This window comes from Cottoperca gobio, chromosome 21 (assembly GCF_900634415.1).
Source record: "Cottoperca gobio chromosome 21, fCotGob3.1, whole genome shotgun sequence".
Taxonomy (NCBI): Eukaryota; Metazoa; Chordata; class Actinopteri; order Perciformes; family Bovichtidae; genus Cottoperca; species Cottoperca gobio.
In genome coordinates this window covers 21250408-21270442 of record NC_041375.1, presented here as the reverse complement: position 1 = coordinate 21270442, position 20035 = coordinate 21250408, and the positions used below count along the sequence as shown (strand labels likewise).

Sequence of the window (20035 nt, the reverse complement as noted above, 5' to 3'; positions counted from 1 at the left end):
CGGAAATGATAACATATGAAGTGTATAGATAATTGGATGCTCTGCTCGCACTTTCTTACATTTCCTCTATGATCTTGAAGAAATGTGCATCCTCACCAAAAGACATCGCGTTGAATGTTTCAAGCCGAGCGACAATAAAAGTGTTGATTCTCGACTGTTTGTATGATGACCCGAGTTACTTTTTGTGCCACCGCCACCGGTGACCTCCGCGCTCAACTCTCTGAATTATGCATGGTGATTATACGACGTAGTCCTCTGAATTGTAAATTCTCACAATTATACAGCCCATTGTCTATTCATTATTTCAAAACGAATGGGAAATTATGTAAAACTATCTCTAAAGAGGAAAGCAGCGTGTAATATGACTTGCCATATTGTTCATGCAATTCAAATACTTTGCTTTTTTCTGAGAGTTGAAAGTAATCAGATTTGGATGAAATCTGACTTGCATGTCATGTGGGATTATGATACATTCGGAAGATAAGCTATGATAACTACGCAACGTGCCATGAGGTGAGAGCACTCAGGCAAAGAGTGTTTTCCAATTAACTTGAACCTCCCTCAAGGTTAAACATACAAGTGTTGACTGAGAGTCGAACTTCTTTCCTCGACCAGACGAGTGAAGGACTTCAAAAATGTCTCTGTCTCTTCGGGTCCTTCACACAAGCAGCATCTGCGACACACACATGCTGCAAAAAGATATTGTCGCCATATATTGTTAATGTTTCATTCATATGCCTATAGTGTGATGCATCTGGCATAAAGGCCATAAAGAACGTCTAAAGAACGTTCACACACTCATCCTCGGGTCCTGCACTCGTCGAGACTTGAAACTCAAGTTGCAGCCTTTATTTTGAAATATCTGTCCTGCCACAGTGACTGCAAATCGTTACAGCTTTTTTTTTTTTTACAGTCGATAACAAGCGTTTACCCTAACTTAAAGTACTTTATCTAAACTCATAACATGGCAACAAACCCACGTCACCAAACAAGTTATCTAAAAACCGTCTTTAGATTGAGATTTGAATCGGTTGATCAATTTCACACAATTTAAATCAGCTATTTCTCAATGTTCATTCAAACAAATGCTTGCAGCTGTTTCAATATAACTTCTGAGTTGCTGTAGTTACAGAGGGTTCATACTATGTTTAAGGTCTTGAACATTCGGGTTTCACTTCTGCTATGCTGTGAGCAAGCATTTGTAAATTAGACAAGAAAAGACTGACTTCAGATTAAAAATGTCTTTTTTTTTACAATCTACTTTTTGCCCCGTTTCACGTCTGAAGACCATCACTCAAACATTTGTTTTTCTTGTTGCTGGATGTTTGACCTTCGCTACGTTACGTTACGCTAGGCTACGCTAGGCTACGCTAGGCTACGTTACATTACGCTAGGCTACGTTACGCTACGTTACGCTACGTTACGCTACGCTACGTTACGCTACGCTACGTTACGCTAGGCTACGTTATGCTACGTTACGTTACGCTAGGCTACGCTAGGCTACGCTAGGCTACGCTAGGCTACATTACTGTTGCGCTAGGCTACATTACTGTTGCGCTACGCTACGTGACGTTACGCTCGGCTACATTACTGTTACGTTACGCTACGTTACGTTACATTACGCTAGGCTATGTTACGCTACATTACGCTACGTTACACTACGTTACGCTACGCTACGCTACGTTACGCTACGCTACGCTACGTTGCGCTATGTAACGCTAGGCTAGGCTACGTTACGTTAAGTTAGGCTACGTTACGCTACGTTACGCTACGTTAAGCTACGTTACGTTACGCTAGGCTAGGCTAGGCTAGGCTAGGCTAGGCTACGCTACGCTAGGCTAGGCTACGCTATGCTATGCTACGCTACGCTACGCTACGCTAGGCTACGTTACGTTACGTTACATTACGCTACGCTATGTTACGTTACGTTACGTTACGTTACGTTACGTTACGTTACGTTACGTTACGTTACGTTACGCTAGGCTACGTTATGTTACGTTACAGTACGTTACGCTAAGCTAGGCTACGCTACGCTACGCTACGCTACGCTACGCTAGGCTACGCTAGGCTAGGCTACGTTATGCTATGTTACGCTAGGCTACGCTACGTTACGTTAGGCTACGTTACGCTACGTTACGTTACGTTACGTTACGTTACGTTACGTTATGTTACGTTACATTACGTTACGTTACGTTACGTTACGCTAGGCGACGTTACGCTAGGCTACGTTACGCTAGGCTACGCTCTGCTACATTACTGTTGCGCTACGCTACGCTACGTGACGTTACGCTCGGCTATATTACTGTTGCGCTACGCTACACTACGTGACGTTACGCTAGGCTACGTTACGCTACGCTACGCTATGTTATGTTACGTTACGCTACGTTACGCTACGCTACGTTACGTTACGCTACGCTACGTTACGCTACCTAACGCTAGGCTAGGCTACGTTACGCTACGTTACGCTACGTTACGCTACGTTAAGCTACGTTACGTTAGGCTAGGCTACGCTAGGCTACGCTACGTTACGTTAGGCTAGGCTACGCTACGCTACGCTATGTTACGTTACGTTAGGCTAGGCTACGCTAGGCTACGCTACGTTACGTTAGGCTAGGCTACGCTACGCTACGCTATGTTACGTTACGTTACGTTACGTTACGTTACGTTACGTTACATTACGTTACGTTACGTTACGTTACGTTACGTTAGGCTACGTTATGTTACGTTACAGTACGTTACGCTAGGCTAGGCTAGGCTACGCTACGTTACGCTAGGCTACGCTAGGCTACGCTAGGCTAGGCTACGTTATGCTATGTTATGCTAGGCTACGTTACGCTGGGCTACGTTACGCTACGCTACGCTAGGCTACGCTAGGCTAGGCTACGTTACGCTAGGCTACGCTAGGCTACGCTAGGCTACGCTAGGCTACGTTACGCTACGTTACGCTACGTTACGTTACGCTACGTTACGCTATAAGGACCTGCAGTGAGACGGCTGCCTCCTCCTCTTCCTCCTCCTCCTCTTCCTCCTCTGGAAGTGTTCCCCTCTCATCCTCTATCTCCCCTCATACCTATTCTCCTCCTCACCTCCTGCTGCACTCCATCCCTCTGCTGAGCGCAGGTATTTGTTTAGGAATCTCTCGGTGGAAATTATACTCCATCTCCAGCGCTCCCTATCAACACACAATTATCATGGGCATTCATGCAGAACAGTGCTGAATTCAGTCGGGAGTCTGATGACATTACTGGCTGCAAGGCCCGGCTTCTGCTGGAGGTGTAGCCTGAACCACACATGCATTAAACCTCCCTCTCTCTCTCTCTGTCTCTCTCTCTGTCTCTCTCTCTGTCTCTCTCTCTCTCCCTCTCTCCCTCTCTCTCTGTCTCTCTCTCTGTCTCTCCCTCTCTCTCTCTCTCTCTCTCTCTCTCTCTCTCTCTCTCTCTCTCTCTCTCTCTCTCTCCATATTCCTCTCTCACACACACTCTCACTTGGATATGAATTGAGAAATGACTAAACTTTTTTTTATATTTATATCTTATTAGGATTTCATTTAAACCAGGAAGTCCATCAGATAAGAAATCTCTTTCGTCGACTCGGATGAAAGGACCACTCTAACCTGACACAGGACAAATCCTGTGATCGTATCTCACCTTGTATTAGCATCTGCCAACTTTTGTGGCCTCTCCGTGTGACCTGCAGTACCTCGGTGTAGCTTCTCGTGTGGCTGAGCTGAAGTTTGTGTGGCTTTTCTCTCAGAGTACGTACAGCAATTTGAAATTTAACAAATTTGGACGTGTGAATCTTCATCCTAAGTGTCTTCTGTAAAGGCAAAGTCAATCTCACAAAGTAATCAATGCCTTGCATTGTGCCGCTGCATCCTAGCAAACCACGAATGCATTTATTTAAGCATATTATAAAGCTCTAAAGGCACAGAGTTGATACAGACACATGAGAGTTGACACAGGAGTCCATTCAGATCCTGATCAAATGCTCCATTCATGAGTGAAATTACAATCTGTCTGTCAGCCAATGTGTGAATTCTTTCATCTACAGATCCTTCCTCTCAAGTTGTGATTAAATGCATAACGCCACATACACTCCACATAGACCCGAGATAAGCAAAATAGGATTTCTGCCTCTCAGGGTGTCGTGTGATGTGTGAATCACGTGAGACAGCAGTGCCCTCTTGTGGTGTTTTCCAGAACTTCCTTACAATGATCCAATTTCATAGGAAAATGATCTGCAAGAATCAATTTATTCCATGTGCAGAAGGTGTTCCCCTGCTGTTAGTTTGATAACTTCTTAATGTGTCTAGAATTATGATTGTTTTTGCATCTCAAGAGCCTCTTCTTCTTCTTCTTCTTCTTCTTCTTCTTCTTCTTCTTCTTTTTCTTCTTCTTCTTCTTCTTCTTCTTCTTCTTCTTCTTTGACTTTGTGTAAAATGGGACTTGATTTGTCTACACGCAGCTGAAGCACTCGAGCGCGCACATCCTTTGTACAATTTCTTGACTTTGCTACGATGACAAAGTGATTCGTTTTAGACATCAAAGTTTGGCTCCACCTCGTTATTTTATTGGCAAACAAATAACAGGAAAAAAAACATTTATTTGGACAGATATGATGTTCACAACACACTTAACAACATCATAGAAAAACCGACAAAAACTCAACACAAAGAGTCAATTCAGCTCCAACTGCAGGAACAAAACAAATAACAGCACAGTTTCAGATTATGTACAGAAATATTAAAATAATGCTGCAGAAAAAGCAAAAAAAAGCATAATAGACTCTGTGAAATATGATATTTTATTATATTACAGGATAAGTCTGATTGTATCTACGTTTTCCTTATTGTTATATGTTTCTTCAAGTGGTTTTATAATCTGTACAGAATACCACATCTTCTGTCTTTAAACTCTCGCTTTGGAAAGAGACAAACTCTCCAAAAAAAACTGTGACATGTTCCTTTATTACAAACGCTTTGGAGTTTACACTGAGCTGACACACAGACTGTCCTGCTGCTCACCAGAACATGTAATGTGTATTAGTCCGCAGCTAAAAATAGTCCCCAACAAATGTTCTCTTTACTTCTGTTGGAGTAAGTTTGCCAAGAAGTACACAGCTGTTTCAGGAACATATTCAGCCTTTAGGAGTGTTAACATTCGCAGTCTGTTTTTTGAATATCACATTTTCAGTAAATGAATGGTCTTGGATACGAGAGCCACGGAGTTGGTAAGAGTTGTTTTTGGTCTTTTCACGGGAAGTGTGGACCATAACAAAAATGTTAGACTTACCCAACACATTGACAGAATATAAATATTATCATGCCACTGTATAAACCTTTCGCTCTGCACTGTACAAAGCAAAAATATATAAGAATAACTTGTGTGTCTTTTATTTTACTTTCAAGCAAACAATAAAAGCTTCACTTAACAACATTTTTTCACACAAGATATAAACAAAAGCGTTATGCACTGTAAGTATTTATACTTTCTGTGATCAGGCTTGTTGAGAATAGCATAGAACTGTATGTAGCTCAATTGAAAATAGCTCAGACTGGAGTGATTATGGAGTGATTATATCCTGGAACAAAGAGCTCAGGACTGTTAGATCATATAAACCTCAGAGAGATATTCAGAGTCCTGCTTTTACAGAGCAGACACGATGGGGAACATATCAAAGCTCTGGTGGTAAAACAAAGAAAAACACTCCAACCGTCTCGAGCCGCCGCCCGTCATCTAACCTGCTGCTGGTTAAAGTCAGTGGTAGTGAATCTGAATGGTTCGGCCGACGAGGAGGAAAAGAAGGCCGGCCAGGAGGCAGAAGAAGATGCCAATGGGGGCAAACATGAAGGACAGACCGTAGTTGATGGACAGCTGGAAGTCTGGACACACTGAAGAGCGCTGGTGCTCTATGTAGACGTTCACCACGTCCAACACCTGCACCCACAGGACGTACATCACCACCACACACAGCAGGAACAGACCTGAGGAGGAGAAGGGCAGCAGAGACAAACATGTGATGAGGGAAACTCACACACGTTTGGATCCAAAATAGAAATACATATTTAACCTGTGGTGGGATAAGTAATCAGGTTATTTTACTGAAGCAAGAATACCAACACAACAATGTGAAAGAAGTCAAATGTCCCCTGTGACAGATGTATTATTATACATGTCATTATCAGGTTGCCTGAATGAGTAAGCACAATGTTAAGTTGCTGGTTGCATTTATTTTGTTTTTACTTTATGTACATTAAGGTGGTTTATTCCAGAGGTTCCCAACCTAGGGGTCTCGCCCCCTCCACATGTCCACAGGGTAAATCTGAGATGATTAATGTTTAGTCATTTTCTTTTTTATATTCTCATTTTTTGTTTTTTTTGTGCATTATTGGATAATAGGAACCTCTTCGGGGCACAAACAGTTATTTAATGAAACCATGTGAAAAGCTTGGAGGGGAAACGTCTCTTTGGTGGAGCTGCTAACAACTCACAGACATCTGAAAGACTTTAAAACAAGGTCACAAGCCAGGAAGGTTGGTGACCTCTGGTTTAATCCTGAATAATGCAACAGATTGTATTTTACACACTCACATGTCACCAGTAACTACAGCTGTCAAATAACTGTAATGGAGTAAAAGTATAAAGTAGCATTCAATGTGAAATAACTCAAGTAAAGTACAAGAGGCTCAAAGTACTTAACTAAGTGTACTTTGTTACTTTTATGTAATCGTTTCCAAACCTCACCAGATGCCAGGAAGAGGCCTCCTCCTGCTTTGTATAGACGGTGACTGCCGAACGGAGCCGCACAGATGATGAAGAACCCAGCGAGCACCACGGCCGCCACGCCGATGAGCATGAAGATGCTCCAGAAGCCTCTGTAGACTGGACAACAGAAATGTCAGCCGACTGTACACCAAGCTTTCGGATCACTGGAGAATATAAACTCCGTACAGAGAGACACATCTACATAGATGAACACTCACTTATGGCCGAGTCATACTCCGTGGCATTGTGGCTCTGATGAGACACGGGGAATGGGAAGAGGTAGGCGTGCATGCACACTTTGGAGTGAGGCTGATTTGCTGGAGACAGAAAGAATAAATCAACACAGACAAAAAGTTAAATGTATTTAAACACGATGTATTTACAGTATAGGTTGCAGACTCTGATGTAAGTGTCAAAAAGTTATGATTCTCCCATGTTTTGAAATGACTTTCTGTCTCTCTCTTCTCTTCTCTTCCACCATGGGAAATTCCACAGACCCTCACAAGGTCCTCTCAGTGCCAGAGGCTGTTTCTGACAATGACCCACCATTCAAAGTAAGGAAATCAGAAAATAGACGATGCGCCATCACCTGACAAATGACCAGAATAACATCACATGGCACAGCCTCTAAATAGTCACATGAGGGGTTTCTACTGTTATGACATCGTGCAAGTTTTATAGAAGGAATAGCAGCTAATCAAAAACTGATGTCTATTCTGAGTCACAGTGCTGCCATGTGACTCGGGAGGGGAACGGTTTCCTGATCTCGTTAGCCTCAAAAGGCCGAGAAAAGGACCATTCAAGACAAGTCGAATGCTTAAGTACGATGGATTTTCATTCCCTCTTTATCTGTGATTGGTGTTGACACCTTTAATGCAGTAAAGTATTTGTATTCCTGTCACTGGAGTTGGTTGATAAGAGTTCTAACAGGGAATTAGTCGTCGCTGAAGTCTGTTTCACCGCAAACATTAGGAGTGTTGTAATGTAGGATTTCATTCTGCACATTTCTTTGTCTGCGAATGACTTTTTGGCAAAAAATAAGGACTATAATTGTCTTCATGCATGGTTTATATAACTTATAAAACATCAAATCATCAGCCTTCAGGCTTCTCAACCTCCACACACACTCACTTGCTGTCTGCACTAAATAAATATAAGTAAATATTATTATTTATTGTACTGCACAACCCCCCTTTGTTCTTCATATATTTTGTTTATGTTATTATTGTTTAACTCAATTGCATAAAGTACTTATTTTAAAATATTTCATATATATATATATATATATATATATATATATATAATGTAATTTAGCTGATTTTGCTGAGCTGACCTGCTCTCTCTCTCTCGAACACATTTCATTGCACCGTTGACCCCTGTTAACCTACACATGACAAATAAAACTTGAAACTTGAAACTTGAAATCTTTCTTAATAGTGTAATAATAATGATTTACAGTCATTCGTAGCAAAGGCAAAGAGTTACTACTTCTCTACTGCCTGACAACCTGAGTTTACATTACTGTTTACTGCGATAAGTTATTTAACTTTTAATCTGTAACTTTTTATTTGTATTTTTATTGCTTTTTAAATGCAATTTTAATGTTTTCGGAACGTCTTATATATTTAATGTAAAGCACTTTGATGTGTGCTGGAATGGTGCTTTATAAATCATATTTCTTCATACTGGGTTTTAATAAGGTCAGAAGAAAATAAACACTATTCTAATAATTCTTTAGATAAACAAAAACAGGTGAAACAATAAGAAAGTTCAACCAAAGTCAACAAAACACAAGGGTTAACATCACGTGTCACTTACTGAACCAGAAGGTCCACATCAGGTCGTCTTCACCTGCTTTGCCTCCGAACGAACACCTCCAGAAGAAGCCCTCATGGTATAGAGTGACGTCACTCGCGTCCTCCTGCATCACCACGTCCCCGCGCTGCACGAAGGAGGAAAGGATCAAATAATGATTCATTACTTCATATATTCCGACTCGTGTCGATATTCTTAAGTCTGCAGAAACATATTTATGGATCCATAATGTGATTAAAGCCTGAGAGCTGTCACGAGACGAGGCAGGTGTACAGTGTGTGGCGCAGAGCAGCTGCTGTCAAGAATGAGCTGAGCGAGCCACTCTAACCTCGTGCAGGTCTGTCGGGTGCAGAGCGCGCATGCAGGCCGAGGGTGTCCCCATTCAGGAAACACTCATCACTACGGGTCACTATTTCTTGCACGCGATAGTAACTCCTAAATTGCTCATCCGTGAAACACCTCTCAGTGAAATGAATGTAGAGGGTGCATGCTGGGGTGAAGTTGGACCTTCAAGGTTTCGTCAGTTAATCTGATCAGGATGTGTTTTATTTTGAAATCAGCCTTTTAAGACCTTAGAGAAGAACAGTGGCTCCCAATCTGGGGGGGTCAAGAACCCGCAAAAAGGGGCAAGATAAATCTGAATGGTTACAAGTGTGGTTACCCCCCCCCCCCCCCCCCCCCCCAAGCCAAACAGACAGTCACATTTATCCTCCCTTATATTGCTCTGAAAATAATAATTTGGCCATAATTATGATTGATTCAATTAAAAAAAACCAAAAAGAATGACACATTGCATTACTGTATATACTACATGCTACCACTCTGCTTTTATTGTGCCGATATCGTATCTCAATCGCCACTATGAGAAGCTAGGTATGTTCTAGTCGCTGATATTTAATACAGTACCATACCACTGGGACTACTGGTATTTGTATCTCCATCATCGGGGCACAAGTTATTCCTCAATCACTGCACACACACAACATTATTGGTGTCTGATTACATGAAGAATCACCCTCCACCCTGCAGTTCATCTACTGAAAGACTGATTGGATGACTGATAGAAATAATGACTTCTAGTTTACCACCAAGTATTTACTTCACACTACACCATTTAAAGCTTGAACAAAATAACATAGTTGCTGTCTGTGGCCGCAGGGCAGCTGAGCTCATTTTAGTTCCTCGGGTTACAAATATGAACATTTGCCAACCTGAAAACACATGATTACTAATATTCAAGACTTAACAAATGATAACGGATCTTCCTCCTTCATCTGCTGCTGAAGTCCAACACTCACCTCTATGGTGACGCCACCCGGGCCAACAGATCCTTCAGGGTTCGGGTGGCAACTTTCTGAGGCCAGCAGCCAGTAATCAGTTCCAAACGAGAGGAGGGTGAACACAGCTGCCAACGCCCCGAAGAGCCCTGCAAAAAACAACGCCACGCTAAGCTTCATGGTCCGGGATTGACCAGCCACTCGGCTTCTGGATGCCCACACTCAGTCTGACTATCCACTCCAACTACAGAGAGCACATGTGACAAGCAGAAGCAGAAACTCCTTGAAGTACATCCACTGTGTTCCAACTGGTGTATGTCTGTGGATCCTCTCCGGTCCTTCTGTCTGTGTTATGTGAGGACAAGGTTGAGCACATGACTCCTTTGGACACTGCTGGGGTCTGCAGTCAGCCCACCCACCCCACACCCTGGGCTATTTTTGGGGTATGATTGAAGGCGGCTGCTCCTCTCCACTGTGGGGCTGAGTGTGTGAAGCAGTTGGAGAGTGTGAAGGGAGGGGATGAACGCAGAAAATAACCGGTGGCAACTGGACACCCAGCGTCTGCACGGGAATGTCAGGGCAGGGTGGGACCGAAAGGACAGAAGAAGAGTTTAGGTATTTCTCTACAACACCCCTGCACTATGCTGCTGCCCCAACAACACACATGTAAACACACACACACACACACACACACACACACACACACACTCACACACACACACACACACACACACACAGAGTTACTCAATAACAGACACATAATACTAATGTTTTTGTTTTTTAAACCAATTTCTAAAAAAAATAATGTTTCCACATTTCTAAATATTGGATAATACACAAAAAAACAGATGCAAACAAAAGACATTTAACCAAATCTGTACTGCAAGTAGCACATTAGCACATTACCTTCTAACTAGTTCAGGGGAAACGTCGGTTTATTAGCATCCAAGAGGCACATTTAGCAGTGAACCTACATATACACACAGGCAAACTTACACACTGATGTGACCCAGGCTACTCCACCCACATGCACTGTGTGTGTGTGTGTGTGTGTGTGTGTGTGTGTGTGTGTGTGTGTGTGTGTGTGTGTGTGTGTGTGTGTGTGTGTGTGTGTGTGTGTGTTTTCCTGACTTTAAGTTACTTTCGGGGACACATTTCAGGCTTAAGACGAGTTTAATTGAGGGTGACTTGTACAAATGGGGCCGTAGCTTTGTCCACAATTGGGGAAAAGCTGAATTGTCCTGGTCAGTCGTGAAGGTAAGAGTTTGTTTAAGTTAAATTAGGGTTAAATTTACGATTAGTCAAGTTAGTTCAAGCAGGACAGACTTTATTCTGGGTGAACACGTGTTTTTATGTGCACAGGATCAGAAATGTGAACAGTCTTAGGTTAGATCCCATCATGATATATATTACAAGGTGGTGGTGACGCTGTCAGTAGAATATGGAGTTTAAACCCTGGTGCTGATAAAATGAAGAGAATGCTGATTTGCCAATTTCGCCTAAAATGACAGCTGAGAGCAGAAAAGACTCAAAGTTTGACAGCAGCAACACGATTGGCTGATGGAGATCTAGTTATCTAGAAGAGTGAAGGCTATAATCAGCTGATCAGGAGAGAGTGAGTGAGTGATAGAGAGAACATTGTGAATGAATGCAGAATAAAGATTGTCTTCCTGTTGAACTTACGCTGAACTTCATTTAATAAGATAAAGAACATCTTAACAGTTTGATTGTACTTTATTTTAAAAACAATGGTTGAGTTCTTCACTGAGCATGCAACACAATGGGACTAAACAGTGTGACAAAAAGGTTTGTACATTACATTACATTACAGCTCATTTAGTTTATTTTGTCCAAAGCGACAATAAGTGCAAACAATTATGAGGATACAAAGTTCAAGGTGATGATTTTTATAATTGTTATATAATCAGCTCACTAAATACCACTCTTTAAAATGAATCATAGCTACAGATACTTATTACAACTTGTAATAGTCTTAAATAGTCTTTACAAAGCTCCAGTTTGAATTGTTTGAATAAAGAGATTGAGCACTTCAGTCTCAGTGACACACTTTCCTAGAAGTTATTTTCTAAACTAACTATATTTTGTATTTTAGCATCGTTAAAACTGTGAACATTACAGAACCAGACTAATCATCAGACCACGCATATTCTAGATATAATATCTGTAGTATCGACTGTACTACTGTTTAAATGCTGCATCAATGTACTGCAATTACCTATATAGTAATGTGGTCGTACTGTAAGCCTAAATGTGTACTTTAGCTGTAAAACAGAAATGTAGCCATCAAGTTACTGTAAAATCCTCCTTATAGTATTTGCAGAGAGCCGGTTTTAATGTGTTGATGCCTATGTTTGTCCAGCAGATGGTGGAAAAGTAACTGCAATCTTAGTTAGTCAAAATGTTACAGCTGAAAAATAAAATAGATATAATAGGGCGTTAAAGATTCAGGTTATCATATCTAATGATTTAAAGAAATACAAATTAGTTGGATGTATATTGTGTAATAAATGTACATGTTTTTATTATATCATGTTGAAGCCATACAATTATCTTCAAGCAAAACATAATTTGACAAAAAGACCGGACAAGACACAACTTTATACATTGGGGTACCACGTGACAATTTCTATTGTTTTAATTGATTTACTATTCTTCATTTGTCAATATATTGTCTGATTTATATCTTGTATTGTTGCATGTGTGGTTTCCTTTTTAGTACATTTGCATTTGGGAATGTTTATGATGATGTTTATATATTGTCTGTAAAATTTATGAAGATTTATGAATAAGAATTTCCCGATTCAAGGTATGTGACGTCACCGGGCGATACCAACTGTCAGAGCAGCCGCGGGGGAGTCCGAGCAGTAGGTCAGCGCAGACAACACGGAAGTTCAACACCCGATCAATCAACCGCGACTCGAACAGTCAGATTCATCGCAGGACGTGTATTGTCTCTTTAAAACCCGCCACCTTATTACACCAGACACATTTGTGTAGACGGTTGAAACCAAAGGATTCTCGTCGCCCCCCCTCCCCCTGCACGTGAGACCACCACCGGGGACGGAGCCGTGCTCTTTGTGTTTGGATCATTTACAGTGGAGCGGATGAGCGCTTCCGCTTTGGCTGCAGCCGGGCTGTCACAGCGGGAGGATGAACAACCAGATATGTAGCACCTTATTCCAGAAACCAAGAGGACGCAGGAGGATTATACAATGCATCTACGTGGTGGGCTTCATGGTGAGTAGCTAGCTGAGGCTTGACTGTCATGTTTTCATAACTCAAAAGGTATGATGTTAAAAAAAATCCATTTCACAATTCAGAGATTAGACATGTACCTAATTCCTGTTCCTATTCAGACCATACACTAAAGGACCAAGGCATCCTCAATGTGTATGTAGGTGTTCTAAAATAAAAATGCAGTACTTTAAATGTTGCAAAGCAGGTCTTAAAAGTGTTTAAAGTCTGTTAAATGTAAAAGGTATGAGGGCTTACCATAACATTTACTTATTTTCTCAGGATTTATTGATGTCTTCAGCAGCAAAAGCATAAAGCTCATAGCTAATATTCTCTTTTACCCCATCCAACCCTTGAACAGACCTCTTAAAACATTGGCTTTGGTCATAAGACTGTTTCGTGTTAAGTTAACTCCATCTAAAAAAGCTACTGTAGAAATTAGGGACTTGTGTTATGCAGTATTATTTAATGTATATTTAAAAAGTGCAAGGCCAGTGTAAAGTCAACATGGAGGCACACATTGTTTTCTTCTTAAAAATGCATCAGAAATACTTTTATCTATATTTGCAAATACCTGTGGTGTGTGTATGCATTGCGTGATATGTCACTCCAAATGAATGAGGTGTGTAGCTGCTTAATAGAGGAGCTGTTAAAGAACAAAGCCGGTTGTTTTGACAGCTTTCATTGTATTGAAGGGCGTTCTACCATCACTGTCAGTCAAATATGTTGTACTGAATTACTAACTTGAATTTCAGGACCTGTGCTCGAAGTTATCATAAACAAGCAAGTCTATGTAATTCTAAAGAAGATGACAACACAAGTTGTTTTGAGAGCTGATCTGCAGCCAGAGAATTAACTTTACATTTCGACCTGTATAGACGGCTAAACGATCATCTGATTTTAAAAGTAACTAACTCCAGGCTGCTGGGGACAGAAATTCTTCTGAAAGTCAAGCAATTAGTGTAACGAGGAGTGTTAGAACTCTGCTGTGTGACTCCAATCAAGAGTTTGGCAAGAGCGGCACGGATCTCAGCGCTGCAGAGAAACGGAATGAGTTTTACGTGTGATTTAAAATCCTGATCATGATAACAGCTGGATGCTTCTGAGCTCACTCCTGCACTCTTTCTCCTTCACTTGCTTGTTGTCTTTAGGACTTGTTTGGGGTGAGCATGATCATCCCGCTGTTGAGCCATCATGTGAAAGCTCTTGGAGCAAGTCCCACTGTAGCTGGTGTTGTAGGTAAGTTGTAATCTGTTTAGGTTACATCATATATGTACTCCGGGGTCATGCATCATTAGACAGCAAGTCTCATGACTAAACAATTATCTGCTTGCCAGAGTTAACACGGACAAAGGACTTCGTTTTTTAAGGGAATGATTGTTGTGAGAACACAAAACATTTGTACTGTTCACCACACATGTATGTCCCAAGCTTTAGTTCGGTTGGACTTACTGCAATGTGTGTGTGTGTGTGTGTGTGTGTGTGTGTGTGTGTGTGTGTGTGTGTGTGTGTGTGTGTGTGTGTGTGTACCAATGTCCCATTGTCCTGTGCTGTAATTGTTGGTGTTTCTAACACACGGTGTCTGTGCTTTATATTACAAATGTGAATTAAAACGAATATACAACTGTTACAGGAGCTACATATGGGATCTTACAGCTCTTCTCAAGCACAATAGTTGTAAGTATTGACCTTGTGTCTGTCTGAGAAGTCTCTGTCTCTAACCTCCATCCAGCCCCTCCTGCTTGACAAGGCATGCTCACATTCCACGTCATCGCTGGCATTTCATGAAAACAAGAAACACTGGCTGAATTAGGTTGGTTGTGGTTGCACAATACACCCAGTCTCGGCACAAACACACACACACACACACACACACACACACACACACACACACACACACACACACACACACACACACACACACACACACACAAGCTACTCCTAGTTAGCTGCGGACATACTGATATCACACAAAACATTACCCTTCGACACCTCATGACTTGACACTGAGGAGACGTTCTGTCAGTGAAATAACCTTTCGGGTGAAAGCACTGAGCTACTGCCGCCGCAAAACAAGCGACAGTGAAGGGAAAAATCTAAGGCTTGATGATTAAAACCAAACTGTAAAGAAACTACTTTAAAAATTACACAAGATTCTCAGGTTTCCATGTCCCGCTCCTGCCGCCCACAGCTCCTGAAAATTGGTTTAATTCTCGGGTCATGGGACAAATTAAACAGATAAGGAGTCGTCTGTTTAATGTTAATTTGTTAAGTGTGTGTGTGTGTGTGTGTGTGTGTGTGTGTGTGTGTGTGTGTGTGTGTGTGTGTGTGTGTGTGTGTGTGTGTGTCTTCTAAAAGAGCTTTTTTTTCTGATTGTGTGCGACCGTCAGTGCAGCTGGAGTGATGTGGTGGGACGGCGGTACTCTCTGCTGACCTGCCTGCTGCTGAGCGCTCTAGGCTACGGCCTGCTCGGGATGTCCACCAGCATCGCTTTGTTTGTCCTCGCACGGATACCTGTGGGTGAGTCCCCAGCTGCAGCTCTTCTCACATGTCACAGAAGGAAAATCACAGTTGCTGAAGCTGAATTTCATGTTTATCAAATGTTGCTTAACAGTGTGTGTGTGTGTGTGTGTGTGTGTGTGTGTGTGTGTGTGTGTGTGTGTGTGTGTGTGTGTGTGTGTGTGTGTGTGTGTGTGTGTATGTAGCATAAACCAGGTGTCTTTGAAACTATTTTACATCCAAATCAGAATATTTAACCCATTATGTCGTTTTCTTCTTCACAGAACTTGCTGTGTTACTAAATGCATCAATAAGTATTTTGAAGCTGCTGAATGAGCCCATTGGGATCAAGTCATTGCTGTTTGATAGTCTTATGCACTTAAATGATTCACTTCTCTTCTTGAATGAAGTTATATACTACGGTGGTACATATGTAGCTACCTGATTACACTTTCTTCAATCGCTTTGGTTCGTTTTTAAAACATTCTTTGAACTGTAAGTTCATGCGACATCACAACTCTAGGTAGTAACTCAAAACATTTCAGTCATGCTGCAAAACCTAGTTATTGTCCCATGCCACCACAATGAAAAGTTGTTTAGTCATCATGTGAGCCTTACAGATCGAAATGTTTAAATGTTCTTTTCCCCCATAGCAGTCGATCCTGGAAATGTTTCTTACACACTGTACACACCTCTGTTTTGTTGACACTGACTTCTTACTGTACTGTTTTATACTATTGTGTATCACACTTGAGCTTTTTACTTTCTGATTTCAACAGCAGGTGACAGTTTACTGGGAAAAGTTAATAGTGTACAAACTGTAGTGCGATGTGTTACATGTACTGTAACAGATGATTCACCTTTGATCTCTCATGTAGTCATATGCATATACAATATAATTGTATATAATGATAATATATGAACATACAATTTGCCACATGACCTGCAACAACAAACAAAACGTAACAATAAGTATGCACAGTATATACACTACATGCATGTACAGTATATACAGTATACAGTATATACAGTACATGCATGTGTATATACAGTACATGCATGTACTGTATATACAGTATACAGTATATACAGTACATGCATGTGTATATACAGTACTGTATATACAGTATACAGTATATACAGTACATGCATGTGTATATACAGTACATGTACTGTATATACAGTACATGTACTGTATATACACTACATGTACTGTATATACACTACATGCATGTACAGTATATACAGTATACAGTATATACAGTACATGCATGTGTATATACAGTACATGCATGTACTGTATATACAGTATACAGTATATACAGTACATGCATGTGTATATACAGTACATGCATGTACTGTATATACAGTACATGCATGTACTGTATATACAGTATACAGTATATACAGTACATGCATGTACTGTATATACAGTATACAGTATATACAGTACATGCATGTGTATATACAGTACATGTACTGTATATACAGTACATGTACTGTATATACAGTACTGTACATATACAGTGCATGATGTGTATATACAGTACATGCATGTACTGTATATACAGTACATGCATGATGTGTATATACAGTACATGCATGTACTGTATATACAGAATTAACTTCTCATTGAAGTTTATTAGAAAGAAACACCAACATTACAAACAGCTTCTGTTCCTTTGCCATAGGGTAAAAATAAATCCTGATTAGTGGTATGTGAATTTATATATAAGATGACAAAATTCTCATAAATTTCCCAAAGTCGCCATCTTTATCTTTAAAGGCAGCTTCGGTCTGCTTTTTATTCTCATCGTGCTTTGACTGTTTTCTGTCTCAGGGCTGTTCAAGCACTCCCTGTCCATCTGCAGAGCTCTGCTGTCGGACCTGGTGTCTGAGTCAGAGCGCCCCCTGGTGATGGGACACTTCAATGCAGCCTCCAGTGTCGGCTTCATCCTGGGTCCGGTGGTCGGCGGCTACCTCACGGAGCACGAAGGCGGCTTTTATACCTCCTCCTTTACCTGTGCAGTCATCTTTCTAATCAATGCAGGTGGGTAGAAAATGGACAGAAATAACTTTATAGTGGTATTTAAAATATTTGTAACACCAATTTTATAATGCATTAATATTCTTATGTGTTTATAATCTGCTTATAGCACTGAATAATTAACGTTGTAAGCACTGTGATTATTGTTATGAAGCATGTTTATGAGTGCTCACAACTAAGATCACACACAGATATAAGTATGTTTATTATGCATGTCAGACCAGTAGAGTGTTATCTAACATTATGTGTTGATCCTTGCAGGGCTTGTATGGATGCTACCATGGAGCGAGACGCTAATTCACTGTAACCACACAAGTAAAGGTCGCGGTAAATCCGTTCACAATGGCTCTCATGTAAATAGTCACGGCCCAGTGTTGGCAGCACAGACTGAGCCAGACTCCGGAGCTCCAGCGACGCACCGAGGTGTTCTTCGGTGGAGAGAGGTGTCTCTGTTCCAGCCTGCCTGGAGACAGCTGTCCTCGGTGGGCTCCAAGATCCACATGGTGGCCTCCTCTGCCATGTGGGACCTCTTCCTGGTGCGTCTTCTGATGGCTATATCGATCATGCTTTACTACAGTAACTTCTCTCTGTCGATGGAGGAGCGTTTCTCACTCAAACCAAAGGTGACGGGTTATCTGATCAGCTACAGCAGCACCTTGGGGGCCCTGGCTGGGTGCCTGGTGGGGCCCGTCACCCAGCTCTATGGGAAGAACATGCCTGCTCTGCTGCTTCATTCCACAGTTCTCACCTGTACACTCATTTTCCTGTACGCTACGGCTCCCAGTGTGTCGCAGGTTCTGTTCACCTCCACCTTCTTCGCCATTTCCACCACTATTGGACGGACATGCATCACAGACCTGGAGCTGCAGAGAGGAGGGGACCAGGCCAGTGGGACTCTGATCGGAGCCGGGCAGTCGGTGACAGCCATTGGTCGAATCCTGGCCCCTCTCCTCTCCGGTCTGGCCCAGGAGTTCAGCCCTTGTGGCCCCCCCAGTCTGGGGGTGGTCTTAGCTCTTGCCACTGTAGTTTTACTTCTCATCAGGATCCCCAAATGGGACGCTAAAGGGATGACAAAAAAAGAGTAACTGTAATTAATTTGAAATGATGTAAATCTACCACAAAGAGATGTGCTGTTGATTGAATGAGACCAGCTGTGAAGATGAAGACTCATCGTGGGGGGCGACGTTTCCTGCTCGAAGGCCTCTCGTATATGTAGATGTGGCGACATCACAAGGGTCAAAATGGCTCCTCAGCACCAGCGCTGCAGCCGTGAGCTGAGATGAAGTCCGGACAGAAACACAAGAACATTGTGTCGGCACATACTGTACTGGAAACGCTTTTTATTTTTTTAATGCAATTCTCTTACCACTACATTGTCCAAAGTACCTGCAGCTACTGTCAATCTGCTGATTACACACACACACGTCAGAATAACTTCCAATGTTTTAACACAATATTGTGCTCATACACACTGAAACAGAGACAACCCAGTCACTTGTTGTCCCCACATGCAGGCTCGTTAGAATACACCGCCCACTATCTGAGTATCCAACAACCTTCAAGTTCAATCAGATGGAGAATAAATGCATATTTAACAATAAAGCATGTTAACTTGTTCTATTAGAAACCCAAATAAGTATGAGCATAACATGTCCCCTTTAAGACGAAGGTGAGCTCACTGTTGCAGTTTAGAAGTCGAACACATTTGACCTCCTGTTGTTTCTCCATACTGCACATCTGAAATGGTTCTGACTGGTGTACGAGCAAATGTTAAGTTCCTGACAGGATTTGTAATTGTATGATTTGTTCATTTGTCATTTGTTCAAGTTGAGATGTGTTTTAAAAAAAACAAAATTGGATAATTATTTTGTAAAGATGTCCGTGAGTCCATGAAGTTCAAACCACATTAATGCCCAAAGAAACCCCACGAAGAATAAATGTTTTGAAATCAAAGCTGCACTTTGGATGTTGCTTCTCACCCTCTGGTGCCTTCAGGGCCACATTTATAAACGTACCTTCTTTGCTAGTCATTTCCCTTTTACCTACGCCCTTTCTTTAGGACTTGAGGAGTTACTTTCTCTTTTTCAACACATCATTTCTGTCACATGTTGTATTTGTACTATGTTGTTTATCCTGTACACACGTCATCTATTGCACGTCTGTCCGTCCTGGGAGAGGGATCCCTCCTCAGTTGCTCTCCCTGAGGTTTCTTCCATTTCTCCCCCTTTAATTTTGGGGTTTCTTTTAGGAAGTTTTTCCTTGTGCGATGCGAGGGTCTAAGGACAGAGGGGGTCGTAACTTGTACAGTCTGTAAAGCACACTGAGACAAATGTGTAATTTGTGATATTGGGCTAAATAAATTCGATTTAAAGAATTAC

At 41.6% G+C, this 20035-nt stretch overlaps 2 protein-coding genes across 2 annotated transcripts; one reads left to right on the top strand and one right to left on the bottom strand.

The window, feature by feature from the left end:
• Positions 1-4547: 4547 nt before the first annotated feature.
• Positions 4548-10253, bottom strand: tmem182a (transmembrane protein 182a). The gene is made up of 5 exons (XM_029459336.1): positions 9878-10253; positions 8583-8706; positions 6983-7081; positions 6744-6881; positions 4548-5983 (listed from the first exon to the last, which is right to left on the bottom strand). Exons 1-5 carry the CDS (start codon positions 10034-10036, stop codon positions 5757-5759), a joined length of 747 nt encoding a protein of 248 aa, XP_029315196.1. The 5' UTR covers positions 10037-10253; the 3' UTR covers positions 4548-5756.
• Positions 10254-12744: 2491 nt separating this feature from the next.
• mfsd9 (major facilitator superfamily domain containing 9) lies at positions 12745-19610 on the top strand. The gene is made up of 6 exons (XM_029459335.1): positions 12745-13114; positions 14263-14350; positions 14745-14788; positions 15502-15631; positions 17451-17660; positions 17919-19610. The coding sequence occupies exons 1-6, from the start codon at positions 13028-13030 to the stop codon at positions 18740-18742; spliced, it is 1383 nt and encodes a 460-aa protein (XP_029315195.1). The 5' UTR covers positions 12745-13027; the 3' UTR covers positions 18743-19610.
• The last annotated feature ends 425 nt before the right edge of the window (positions 19611-20035 follow it).